The sequence below is a fragment of the Zingiber officinale genome, chromosome 7B, assembly GCF_018446385.1.
Source record: "Zingiber officinale cultivar Zhangliang chromosome 7B, Zo_v1.1, whole genome shotgun sequence".
NCBI lineage: Eukaryota > Viridiplantae > Streptophyta > Magnoliopsida > Zingiberales > Zingiberaceae > Zingiber > Zingiber officinale.
In genome coordinates this window covers 87,615,099-87,628,386 of record NC_055999.1, presented here as the reverse complement: position 1 = coordinate 87,628,386, position 13,288 = coordinate 87,615,099, and the positions used below count along the sequence as shown (strand labels likewise).

The 13,288-nt window shown below is 37.7% G+C and overlaps 1 protein-coding gene across 1 annotated transcript; it reads left to right on the top strand.

The window, feature by feature from the left end:
* The first annotated feature begins 5,540 nt into the window (after positions 1-5,540).
* On the top strand, positions 5,541-6,706 carry LOC122003907 (NAC domain-containing protein 87-like). The gene is made up of 3 exons (XM_042558880.1): positions 5,541-5,800; positions 5,878-6,173; positions 6,271-6,706. The coding sequence occupies exons 1-3, from the start codon at positions 5,641-5,643 to the stop codon at positions 6,625-6,627; spliced, it is 813 nt and encodes a 270-aa protein (XP_042414814.1). The 5' UTR covers positions 5,541-5,640; the 3' UTR covers positions 6,628-6,706.
* The last annotated feature ends 6,582 nt before the right edge of the window (positions 6,707-13,288 follow it).

The following is a 13,288-nucleotide window of genomic DNA, read 5'->3' as shown; positions in this document are numbered from 1 at the left end:
GAAGCTGTCAGAAGGTTCCAGTCGCTAGTCCCCATCCTGAGTCGCGACGATTTTCTACCTTTGGACTTGTGGTTTCCTTGTTATATTTTTATATATTTGTGATGTATAATTGTACTCGTGGATTTTTATCGAGTTTTGGTCTACTGTCTTTATTTTCCATTGCGTTGAATTTTTGTTGTGGGTTTAAGTCTTCCGTCGTATTAGTGGAGTTGGTTTTATTTAAATAAACTGCGTGGTTGTGTCAGCCAGAGGCTGAGTTAATATAAACTATATGGATTGTTAGTTATTTTTATTATTATTGTTCCGGTCGTGTTGGCCAAAGTTTGTGTGGCCCTGCGGGCTTTGTAGTAATGTTTCAGATTGTCACCGGTACATGAGAGATGTTGTCGAAATTTTCTTAGTAGGGATTGCCCCGGGGCGTGACATAGACAAAGCTTGATTTCAAAGTTTCGAGTTAAAAGTTATGGTATCTAGAAGATTGCTCTGTCGAATTTGCATTATTCCCCCTAGGATGGAGAAAATTTACTCGTGAATTGCCGACCACTTCATCTTGAGAAGAATCACCATAGAAGAGAATCAAATGCTTCACATTAAAAATATCGACAGTGTAAATATGACTAGGCAGCATCAAACGATACATATTAGGGTTTATCTTCTGATTAATAATCTTGATCAAACCAATTTTCTTGGCTGATAATTTATTGTAATCCCTAGTGGGAAAACAATCTTTCGTTAAAATCGCCCACACGAGGTCACCAATATCAAACTCTGTGTTTCTACTTTTGGTCTGCTCTATCTTTGTACATGGTATTAGATATGAACAGATGATCATGTACCATTTTATGGATCTCCTGCAAGCAATCCATGGAGTCAACTGCCCTCCAATGTATTGGACCCGTACTAGGCAATGTCAACAAATCCAGTGGACCATGAGGCTGAGCTAAATAAACCACCTAGAATGGACTTAAACTAGTATTAAGATTCACGACATGGTTGTGAGCAAATTCCGCCTGACACAGCTTTTGGTCCCAACTCTTCACATGGTCTCCCACTAAGCAGTGCAGTAAGTTTCTGAGAGACCTATTCACAACCTTCGTCTGTCCATCTGTCCGAGGATGATATGCACTACTAAAATTTAACAATGTATTAACCATCTTCCACAAGCTACGCTAAAAATGTCTAAGGAAACAGGTATCTCGATCTGAAACAATGGATGTCAGCTGATCCTACCTGAGAATGCTGATGAACGAACCACTAGTGAATAGTTGTAGAGGTTGCCTTGGTCGCCAATCACCTGGTGACAATGAGGATTGTGTTAAGGATCAGTGGCCGGCTAGAAGGGGGTTGAATGACTAAGTCACCTCAAATCAATTGCTTCTCTATAAATTGTTAGTTGCATAGCAAAATAAAAACTAAAGCAATGAAAGCAACAAGAATGAACACAAACTCTAACACGTTTGACGTACGTGGTTCAGAAATTGCTTGCTTCTACTCCACGGCTATCTTTGAGGTGGACGATCCCTCAAACCTTCAGTAGATTAGTCCCTGGCAATCTCTGGCTAAAGCTTACTCCTTATCGCTGGAGTATAACCCCTCACAATGCACTCTTCTTCTTTTATAAGATGGAGATTAAGAGTAGGAAGAAAAGTATGACTTGGAAGCTTTGGACATTGACTAAGGAGTGATTCAACAACAATCAGTCCCTCCTTCATACCCTAAAACTTCCTTTAAATAAGAGAGAGTTGATCATTAAGTTAACTCATCTTAGCACCAGTAGACTGGTCCATGCACTAGTTGACTGGTGTAGTCGTTGGACACAACCAACGACTCTCCACAGAATCTGGGATTCTGCTAACAACTTTCCATCAGTAGACTAGTGTCAACACCAGCCAACTAGTCTTTGCAATCGTCGGGCACAGAAGCATTTTGTGCTCTCATGAGTTTGGATCAGTCGACTGGTCTCAGTATCATTCGACTGATACCTTACATTCACTCACACTCATCCTTTCCGGAGTAATCTTTGAAGCCCTCTTCCTTGGCCTTCTTCCCTTAGATGCAATCGAGCTCGTAGCTCCTCTCTGTATCATCCTTCACTTGCCTTGAAGTCCGCTTCCATTGGCTCCACTCCATTGATCCTCGTCCTCGGTCCCTCAGATGCACCATCCTTCATCAATCTTCAAAGACCCAAGCCATAAGATGAGATTCCTAAGCTTGGCCGCACCAAGCTCCTCATGTGAGTCCTGCATGACTCAAACATATATCAAAACAATATGAAACCTAACTTAAACTCTTTGACACACACATCAAAATCATGATCGTGCCAATCAAACCTAAGTTGATTGCACCCACAGATTGGTGAGGAGATATGTTGGATCTTGGATAGAAGATAAAATAAAGATGGTTAGAATGATGGCCAAGGGATTCCCCGGCTCATCCACCCCGACGCTCATAAACATAGATCATAAACATGGGCAGGCTCTTGTCCATGTTCTGAGGCATGACTATGTCTTCACTTGTGCTGGGTATGCTTCCTGGTCGTGCTATTTGGCATGGCCTACATCTTTTTTGTTCCTTGGCCGTGCCATTTGGCATAGCCAACTCCTAGAGCTTCTCTTGACCGTGCCTCAAGGCATGGTCAGGTCCAATTTATTTTTGAAATGGTTATTTCTTGCACTCCTAGACTTGGGCACTCCACTCCTTCGCTTCCTTCACCAAGGGGAAGACATGGCTAGGTCAGGTTTCCTTCATGTTGTCTCCTTTTGCTTATTCTAAATTCTTTACTGCTCCAAACTACTCCTAAAAATAAAAACAGATACCGAGCAGATTTCTAGACGTAAAATAATAATTATGTTGAAATATGGTAGAAAAAAGGGTACATAACACAGAGATCATAAACAGGGAATATAAGTAAATGTGCGTCAAAGAGTGCAAAAGAACATATATAATCTACGTGCATTAATAACGTTACAAGGCTTTTCGGTTGCTCGTAATCCCTCCGATTGCTTGGAGAGGGGTCAAATCTAATCTTGACCCGACTTGCTCTGATTGCTAATAACGTCATCTACCGGTCATCTAGAAATTGCTCTGTTCATCAGTATCCTCCGTTTGCCTCAACCTTGAGATAGTCACCTAGACCTTCCAAAATCTCTTAGTCGAGAGTTATCACTAGTAGTCACCCTCGGACTCCATCCAGTTGCCTAGAATCTCAAACATGCTTCCCTGTAGTGATTATACATAATGAATAGAATGTAGAATTTAAAGTTTCTCACACATATGTTGGGTCTAGCGGTGTTGCAACATTGTTGTGTCGTCATGGCTTGAGTGTAGTAGCATTTCACAATTGGAAAAGCGTAGACTTATATAAGCATAAATGAATGGTACAAAGTATCTGGTCATGCCCTTCTTTTATAGCTCTATCCAGGCTCTTGGATCAATATAGAGCGCCTCTAGCAACCTCCATACGATCCTACTTTGTTGATTCAGCCAGTCTAGGCACTTGGATGCCTTCCTGGCGCCTAGCCAGCTGATGTGCCAGCCCCTTGTCAAAACTCTATTTGACCTCTTCCATCGAAGCTTTATCCCTTTCCATGTGCCCGGATCCCTCCTGAGCATTTGGAAACTGACGTGTGCATACCAACCAAAGCCACCTTGCACGCTGAGCTAATTTTCGGCATGTCCAAGCGCCTAGAATGATCATTTGGTCGCTTGGATCAACTCCGGGCGCCTGGAGTCCCTTTTCCTGCGAACTCTCATACTTAGCTTCCTATATCACAATTTAGCACAGATATATAATAATGAATATGAATGACAACTCTTCGAGTTGTCCAGTTTCAACTTTAGGTTTCCCATGAAATCTTTAGGTTGGACTGACACCTACTGCTCTCTTTCTAAGAGTGTGTCCTCACTACTCCACTCAGAAGAGTTTACCTAGTATCAAGCCTTGGTCCACCCAACCTATTTGGACTTTTGCTTAACTGATCTTGATCCTCGGGATTTTCCGCTAAACCTCCTATTTTTAATCCGTCTAGACTTTCGCCTAGTGTCCTTGACCCTCCGGACTTCCCGTCAGATGTCCTCAATCCGCTAAGACTTCCTGGCTAGTTCCACCGACTAAGACTTCCTTATCTAGTTCCACCGACTATGACTTCCTTGTATAACCTCAATTAGGACTTTGATTTCCTGCAAGCTTAATCAGCACATCAAAATCTCAAACATACTTAACTTTTACTCCTTTGTTAATATCAAAACTTAAATTCGATCGTATGGTAGATCTTGCACCAACATCAAAACCTCATTTATATAGAGATACTGAAAAAGATCAAAAAGTCTCTAAGCATATTTGAATCTTCTTAGAATTTTCTCTCTTTTCCTTCTGTCTCCAACACTCATTTCTGATCCAATTGTACACTTTTAATTAGTCCTATAAGAATTAATCAAAATTAATACATATCTTCACACCTATGGGTCGCTCATACGTTTGAGTCTATGTCTTATAAAAACAAACCAACCATCCATCCATCAGTGAATAATCCTACATATTAATTTTTTTTCCAACACTAATCTCAATCAAACTCTCAAGTAGTTCAACTACTAAGCTCAATTTAGAATCCTATTTAATTGCCTTTGTCCCTTGTCTTGCTCCTACTCTCTACTCAGGCCTTCGACAATTATAACTTGAAAACTGCACTCCAAGTCCGCTTTTGATCTCTCGACATTGCTCTGGACAACCCTCACTCGCTGCTAGGTTCTCACAAATTTCTTCAAACGAGGCCTCACAGAGAATTAATCAGAGACAATTTGCTCTATGCAGAATGCTAGATGATGTCAAAAGAGTGTCTCAGAACTCTTCCTTCTTTGACAATCATGTAGGTGGCCTTTTCTTTCACAATCCAAGGGCAATAGTACTAGTTCAAGGAACACAAACAGGTTCCAAGTATGGGATGAAGGGTGCAAGCCTCACCCATGATCAGCGGGGCCTTATATTAAACAATGGATCAGAATTTCATAATTAAAATGAAATCTGATGAACTAATTAATCTAGATATCCATCCACATCTGCACCGTTGACTCTCAAGAAACAACAAAAAAGATAAAGATAAAAAAGGACAGATTATATATTTTATATGTGCAATTTGAGAAGACTTATTTGATGGCAAAGAGTCAACGAGTACGGTTAAATTTTAATTTGCAAAGCCTGTAATCATACAACATCTTACTTTGCCGGCTCTTGACTTCAACAAAGTCATGGTTGGATAAACCACATGATCTCTTAAATCATTATCAAATTCTACTGTTTGGATAGTTCATCTGCGTGCGGCTCTTAATTCTTAATTATATATTAAATCGAGGTAAAAGTTTGAACAAAAAAGGGAAGAAAAGAGAGCCGATAAACCAATTACTGCAGCATTGAAGGTATGGCATGGACCATTGGACCTATTCCCATCTCTGATGAGACGTTCCTTACACTGCACGTAAGATAATACGTATGCTAAATGTTAGGTTAAGAGCCGTCTTCTATATATCAACCTCTCTCCTCCTCTTTCTTAATTTTCTCCACTTGTTTCTTTCATCCCTTACCTCTAGCCCTTGATCTCCTTGTGACTACTGTTCTTCACTTTGTAAGGTGCAACCACGGGCGTCATGGGGGAGAGCATAAATTTGCCTCCTGGTTTTAGATTCCACCCCAAAGACGAGGAGATCATCACCCACTACCTCATCCCCAAAATCATCAACCCTAGCTTCACTGCAACAGCCATAGGCGATGTTGACTTCAACAAGTGTGAACCGTGGCACCTTCCAGGTACATGTGCTTGCTTGCTTAACTATGATCATGTCTTAAACCTTCTTGACTGGTTGTGGTACTGTTAATATGACAAGGCAAGTCAAAGATGCAAGGGGAGAAGGAGATGTACTTCTTCTTCCAAAAGGACAGGAAGTACCCGACAGGAACGAGGGCCAACAGGGCCACGGAATCCGGTTACTGGAAAGCCACGGGAAAAGACAAGGAAATTTACAAGGCCAAAACTACTGCCCTCGTCGGCATGAAGAAGACCCTCGTCTTCTACAAGGGAAGAGCTCCTCGAGGCCAAAAGACCAACTGGGTGATGCATGAGTTCCGGCATGCGCAGGAGGGAAAGCATCATTCCCTTCCCAACCTTCCAAGATCTGCAAAGGTATATATATATCTTCATCCTTCCAATTCTAACTCTCTTTTGTTTTATTATTATTATTATTTTTTTTTTCTAAGTTGTATTGAGTTCCATGTTTCAGGATGAATGGGTAGTGTGTAGGGTTGTACACAAAACCATAGGGCTGAAGAGATCTAGTACTCCACCAACTGAAGATGGCCATCTCATGGACAGTATTACCACCTCGTCTCCTCTTATGGACACCAAAGGTGTTGATATGATTCCTCCTCCTCCTATGAATCAACACCAGAACTTCAGTTACAACAACAGTTATCACACAGTACTGACAATGGCGAACCTCTTCAAAGATGAGGCATTACTAAGGTCATCTGCAAACGCAATGTATCACAACAACGATATCTCTTCTGTTGTGTCCTTGAAGCTCTATGACCATGACTTTGATGAGCCATGGACAACAAGTACTACTCATGGGTTTTGATTAGTATTGTAGATGAATGAATACAGGAAGAAGTTGAGAATGGTAATTTATTTATGTGATTAATTGCTTGGCTGCATTATTAATTGTTTGATTAGGAGATATATATGTGTCATTAATATAACATATACAAATTAAATATAATGGGCCTAGCTCTCGTGCCTTATTTGGTAGAGAGAAGGGCCATTGAATGAGTTATATATACTAGATTTTGATCTCCTTGTCTAGAAATGGCTTTTATAATTAGGCTAGTTGTTGGTTGTCTATGTCCACATTAAACTCTTTTGTAGAGATTAATGGGGAATAAAGGGTGCATTGAAACCATTAATATGTTTTGGAAGTTTTTCTTTTCTTTTGTTGAATTAGCCTTTCAATATGAATATGTGAAAACTTATTGTAGTCAAAATATTTCCCCCTCTCTATTTCAAAGTATAAAAAAATATTTATCTCTCTAAAAGTTAATCATATAAATATAAGAATGTTTTTTTTTGGACAAAAACTACATACAACTTTTAAGAAGATTTTATTGATTTTTTCAAGAAGAATTCTAAACATTTTGTTGGGCAAAGTTGGACAAGCTTTCAAAAAATCAAAAAAAAAAAAATGATTGATTAGGCTGGGTAACGTCGAGCCTGGGATGATCGGTCCGGCCCCAAGAAAATTTCCTACCGGCCACCAGGGTAAATCGGGAAGCACTCGTAGCGAGCAGCCCAGGAGCCCAACATCCTTTAGTTACGTGCCCCATTTGAAATCTTTCAAAAAAATCAAGCATCTTATACTTATTGATATATGTAAATGTAAAAAATATTATATACGCAATTAAATATCAGTACATATAATCCACAAACTATATTAATATACAAAAAAAATTAATGTCACAGGAACTATGGTGCGATGGTAAGAGATGAGACAAATTCCTTAGATAACGAGGATTCAAATATTACCCAGGGAATACTACACCTAAGAAGTTGAATTCCTTAGGTAGCGAGGATTCAAATCTTACTCAAGCCACATTACACCTACGAAGTTTGAAAAATTTATGACTGTTGGGGTGTCCATCAAAATTTATCTGTACTTTCTGATTTACCTTGGTCAATGGAAAACTTTTATAAGGTCGGGCCGATTACCTCTGGAATTAATTAGATCGTAGGAGCTGGATACCTAAATTATTAAAGAAAAAATATAGCATGACAAAAAGTTGGACGTGAAAGATTGACTGTTAGGTAGACAAAAAAATGCATTGAAGTTCTGTTCATAAGATCATGGAAGGACAAGTACAGAGAAGGGATAGAAATCATGTGATTCAATTTACATGAGCTTAACCTTTTCTTTAGAAGTTGTGATCATTTAATATATGCTTTGATGCTACTTTCTCAAATTCTAAATGGTAATAGAAAGTTTGATCTACCTTGCCAATGAAATAATTATAGTAACAAAGCAATAAAGATAAGACAGTTGGGTTAGGGTTTGGGAATCTTTCATTCATTTCCTTTTCCTAAGCTTTAATTAGATAATAGAATATGGTTACACATTATATCTTAGTCCTTGAGCTTCTTAATATAAAAAGTAGACCCTTGACAACACTTAGACTTCCCCTAATAAAATATATTTTTCACTCATCGCCTTCATGGCAATTAAAGATGGAGTAAGTGACACCTCGTCCAATGAAAATGAAAGGCATGGCAGCATCAGTGAAAGGGAGCTACACCATTCGAATCAGACAACACAATAAGTGGGGTTCAAAATTTAGCTTCAAACAAAATTATATGATACAATATAATTGATTCATTGTTTAAATCATTGAGTAAAATTAGAAATAAGTATCTTGATTTTAAAGAATTTGGTGTTATTTTGGAAGTTAAGTTAGAAAATTCTTATTAAAATGTTTTTTTTTTAAAAAAATAGAAGCTGAAAATATAGAATTAAGGGAACATATAAAAACTATAAAGGTAGGTTTAGAAAAAAAAAATCTATTTGAGCAAACGATTTAAATTTGTTAATAAAAATTCGAAGGGCGATTGTAGCATTGAAAGTTTAGGTATAGACGACCTAACCGAAATTTAATATTACAAACTCCTAAAGGACAAACGACTGTTGAACAAAAATTGAAAGAGTTTAATACGTAGAAAATATCTAGCAAACAATTGACTAGAATAATAGTATTTAACTAACACTAATTAAGCAAGTTTACTATTAACTTAACCGGAGAATTTAATAACAAGTGGAAGTGGTATTGAAAGAAAGGCCGCCCAGAAGGACTCATTTTTAACTAAGCAAGTAAGTTGATGTTTGATTCTTTCTTAGGAATCAAAATGGAAATAGAAATTATAGTATTATAAAATGAAAATGAGTATGAGTATGAATATCATTTTTAAAAATAATATTTGGTTAGTTGAATATTTTCTATTGGAATAAACTAAAATTTTCTATTTTACCCTTAGAGGAAATTAAAAGAAAAAATTAGATATGAGAGAAAGTTGAATGTTAGAGAAAAATATGATGAGAAAGAATGATGAGAGAGAAATATGATGGGAAAGAAAAAGTGTGATGAGAAAAATGAGGAAAGAGAGTGTGATAGGAAAGAACATGATGAGAATGAGGAAAGAGAAAATATGATGAAAGAGAAAGTATGGTGGGAAAGAATGAAAATAAGAGAGAAAGTGTACAGGGAGAAAATGAGAGAGAGTGGAATAGGAGAGATTGGAGACAGAAAAAATATGATGAGAGAGAAAGTGTAATGAAAAAAAAAAGAGTGTAATGGAAGAGAAAGCAAGGTGGCAAAAGGCGAATACGCTCGCCCCCAGCGCCCGCGCTAACCCGTCCTAGGGCCAATACGGAAGAGGTAAATCACGGGCGGCTACTAGCTAGCCTTGGGAATAATGACTAACACATAAGAGAGGCATTTATCTCGACTATGCCGAGTTTCGAACCCTAAACCTCATGGTGGCAACACCTTATGTGCTAGCCACTAGACCATCCCAAGAGGATAATTGAAGAGAAAGCATGATAAGAGATGATGAGGAGAAAGAAAGTATGATGGGAGAGAATAAAGAGAAAGAAAGTGTGATGAGAGAAATGAGGAGAAAGAAAGTATGATGGGAGAGAATAAAGAGAAAGAAAGTGTGATGAGAGAAATGAGGAGAAAGAGTATATGGTGGGAGAGATTGAGGAGAGAGAAAATATGATGAGAGAGGAAGTGTGATAATAGAATGAGGAGAAAGAAAATATAATAAGAGAGAACAAGGAAGGGAAAAGTGATATGAAAGAAAAATTAAATAAATATATTAAAGGTAATTTCGTCCAAAACTTAATTCTCATTCTCATTCTCATTCTCATTCTCATTAAAACCCAAGGGAAAAGGTGTGTTTCATCAATACCCAAGTTTTTGGGTTTCATTCTAAAATTTTAATTTCATTCCCATCAACCAAATATAAGATTTGGGAATGAATTCATTCCCTCATTCTCAAACCCCTAAACCAAACACTACCTAAATATGTCGAGGGGCGAAGGAATCAAAATCACCATGCCTGTAAGGAGTATACACCTTGTAAATTCAACAGAGAATTCTTAATATAAAAATGAAAAATGGAGGTATTGTGACTATTATAAAATATAATTTTAAGGAGCATACACCTTGGAAAGTCTAAGTGGGTGAATGGCTTAGGATCAACCCAAACTTTAAAGGGTCATAATTTTTAACTCGAGACTTGGAATCAAGCTCTGTCAATAGCCACACGGAATTTCAAAATCTCCATTTGTTACTAGGAAATCCATGTTAGAGTGTATACTAAAAGCCTAGCTTTTTGTAAACATTTATTTTGAAATAAAGAATCACATTGGTCAAATGTCTACATTTATATGCTAAGTGTAGTTGTTCAATTAATTTATATTATAGATAACATGGTGTGTGGTGTCACATACAGAATATCATGTTATCAATTCCTTATAAATTATAAACAATAGCTCACGACTAAGATGGAAAGGGACAAACCATTGGAATAGTCATAGTGTAATTTGATATTAGTTTATCTTAACTATAAAATTACACTAATACACTCTGAGTGTATTGAGCAGGACCATTTAAGGTAAGTTCCTTTTATACTGGCTACATAAAAGAACAAGACCTTTGTTATTATGGAAGTGTATGCTCTTAATCATGATATAATAACAAATACATATACTCAATATTCATTTCTTTAATTTATCAAAGGGTGCGATTTAGTTTGATAAATCAATAGGCCCGATAAGTTGGAAAATGATATTATTTATATGGTGTGTTGTTGATTATAGAATGAAACTGTGTCCTAATAATCTATGTTGATGATGTCCCCAAAGAGGAGCTCATAAGGATTGTCATGTAAACCCTGTAGGTGGACTTAGTCCGACATGACGATGAAGTTGAGTGGTACTACTCTTGGAGTTAGATATTAATTAAGTGAGTTGTCAGTAACTCATTTAATTAGTGAATATTCTATATCTTAAACACAGGGAGACTAACACACTCATGATAAGAAGGAGCTCATATAGTAATATGGGATTGGTGCGGTAGTTCAACAATAACTCTTTAGTGGTATGAGTTATTATTGATGAACTCGAGTTGGGTGTTCGGGGCGAACACGGGAAGCTTGAGTTCATCAGGAGACCAAAACCAATTCCTCCTCTTGGTCCCTATTGTAGCCTCTTATTTATAAAGTCTTATACTCACCCATACCCACCTTCTTACCCACCTTAAGGTGGCCGGCCAAGCCTAGCTTGGAGCCCAAGCTAGGGCCGGCCAAACCAAGGTGAGTTGATGGCCGGCCCTAGCTTGAACCCAAGCTTAGGTGGCTGGCCAAAATAAATTAAAAGGATTTTATTTTTAAAATCTTTTCTTATGTGGAAGTCATGGTTTTAAAAGAGAGTTTAAAATTTAAATATTTCCTTTTATAGTTTTCTACAAAAGATTAAGAGAAATGTTTGATATTTTTTCTTATTTGTAGTTAAAAGGAAGATTTTAATTTTTGATAAAACTTTCCTTTTTTGTAACCATCCTCATGATTTTAAAAGAGAGTTTTAAAATTTAAATCTTTCCTTTTATAGTTTCTAAAAAAGATTAAGAAAAAATTTAATATCTTTCCTTATTTGAAGATTGAAAGGAAGATTTTAATTTTAGAGAAAACTTTCCTTTTTGTAAATCATCCATATGTTTTAATAGAAAGATTTTAATTTATAAAAGTTTCCTGTTATGACCAACCATGAAGGGAATTTTTAAAAGAGAAATTTTTAGAAACAAATTAGGAAGTTTAAATTTTGTGTTTAAAACTTTCCTTCCTTGGATGATTAGATATGGACGGCCACATTAATAGAGAAAAGGATTTTTAATTAGTTAAAATTTCCTTTTCAATGGCAAGGAAAATAAGGAAGTTTTTATTAAAACTTTCCTTATTTTCCAAGACCAAGGAATATAAAAGAGAGGGTAGAGGTGCCTCACCTCATAATAATACCTCTATTATTCCTCTCCTTCTTGGTGGTGGTCGGCCCTCATCCTTCTTCATCTCCATTTCTTCTTCTTTGGTGGCCGGTGACATCAACTCTTGGGGAGTCCTTGGTGGCCGGATTTTGCTTGGAGAAGAAGTAGAGAAAGGAGGCTTTGTTTCTTTGCATCTCTTGGAGCTTAGTTGGTGGCCGAAGACCTTCATCTCTAGGCGATTCTTGGTGGCCGAAATTTGCAAGGAGAAGAAGGAGGCTTGGGTGGATTATCATCTCAGTAGATTATCGCCCACACGACGCCCGAGATAAGAAGAGGAATACGGTAAAAGATCGTGAGGTCTATAAGCTATAAAAGGTATAACTAGTTATTAGTTTCCGCATCATAACCAGTTCATCCTTTTAGTTAGATCTTGAAATACCAAACACAAGAGGCTAATGAATTTAGGTTATCGAATTTATGTTTTCGATTTTATGTATCTTTTGTTTTTTGAATTTGTGATTCGATTGTTCTTTTTGGTTAAATCTAGGGTTACTATTGTTGGTGCAAGCTGCACCAGAATCAAACCTGAGTTTTGATGTTGTCAAAGGTTCAAGTTAAGTCTTGTTATGATCTAACAAGTTGACTGAGTGTGCAGGATGTTTACTCAACCGGGAAAGTCCTAGCTGGAGACTAGGCGGAGAAATCTTAGCAGATCGTGGAACCCAGGTGCAAGTCCAAGTGGGTCGAGGGGACCAGAAGCTTGGCAGAGTGATCGAGAGGCCTGGAGGACCGAAGATCGATGGAAAAGTCATGGGGAGCCGATCAAGGCTGAGTGAAAAGTCCAAACTAGATCTGGAGGATCAAAGTTTGGCAGGTAGGTTGAGGTAAACAAACTGGAGGAGCGACAGTGAGGTCGGGTTCCCGAAGGGAACAACCTTAGGTCGCTGATCCAACTGAAGAAACCGGGAAGGTTTCCAAGTTGAGATCAAGAAAAGTTCTACTATTCTTTTATTTCTCATTATTATACTATTGTGCTAATATTTGTGTTGCAGGTCTAACATCTGTGTTGCAGGTTGTTTTGGTCTAACATCTGTGTTGCAGGTTAAGTTGGATCGGTCGACCGAACCAGAGGATTGGTTGACCGAACCAAGTAAGATCAGCACATAAGTCAGTCCAGATCAGAACTGAGCCAGAATCGGATCAAAGCCTGATCAG

Bases quoted from the DNA above. Each gene is read 5' to 3' on its own strand.
- LOC122003907 (XM_042558880.1), top strand. From the start codon at position 5,641: ATGGGGGAGAGCATAAATTTGCCTCCTGGTTTTAGATTCCACCCCAAA. The intron at 5,801-5,877 runs GTACATGTGCTT...TAATATGACAAG, and splicing joins TGAACCGTGGCACCTTCCAG to GCAAGTCAAAGATGCAAGGG. The intron at 6,174-6,270 runs GTATATATATAT...TCCATGTTTCAG, and splicing joins ACCTTCCAAGATCTGCAAAG to GATGAATGGGTAGTGTGTAG.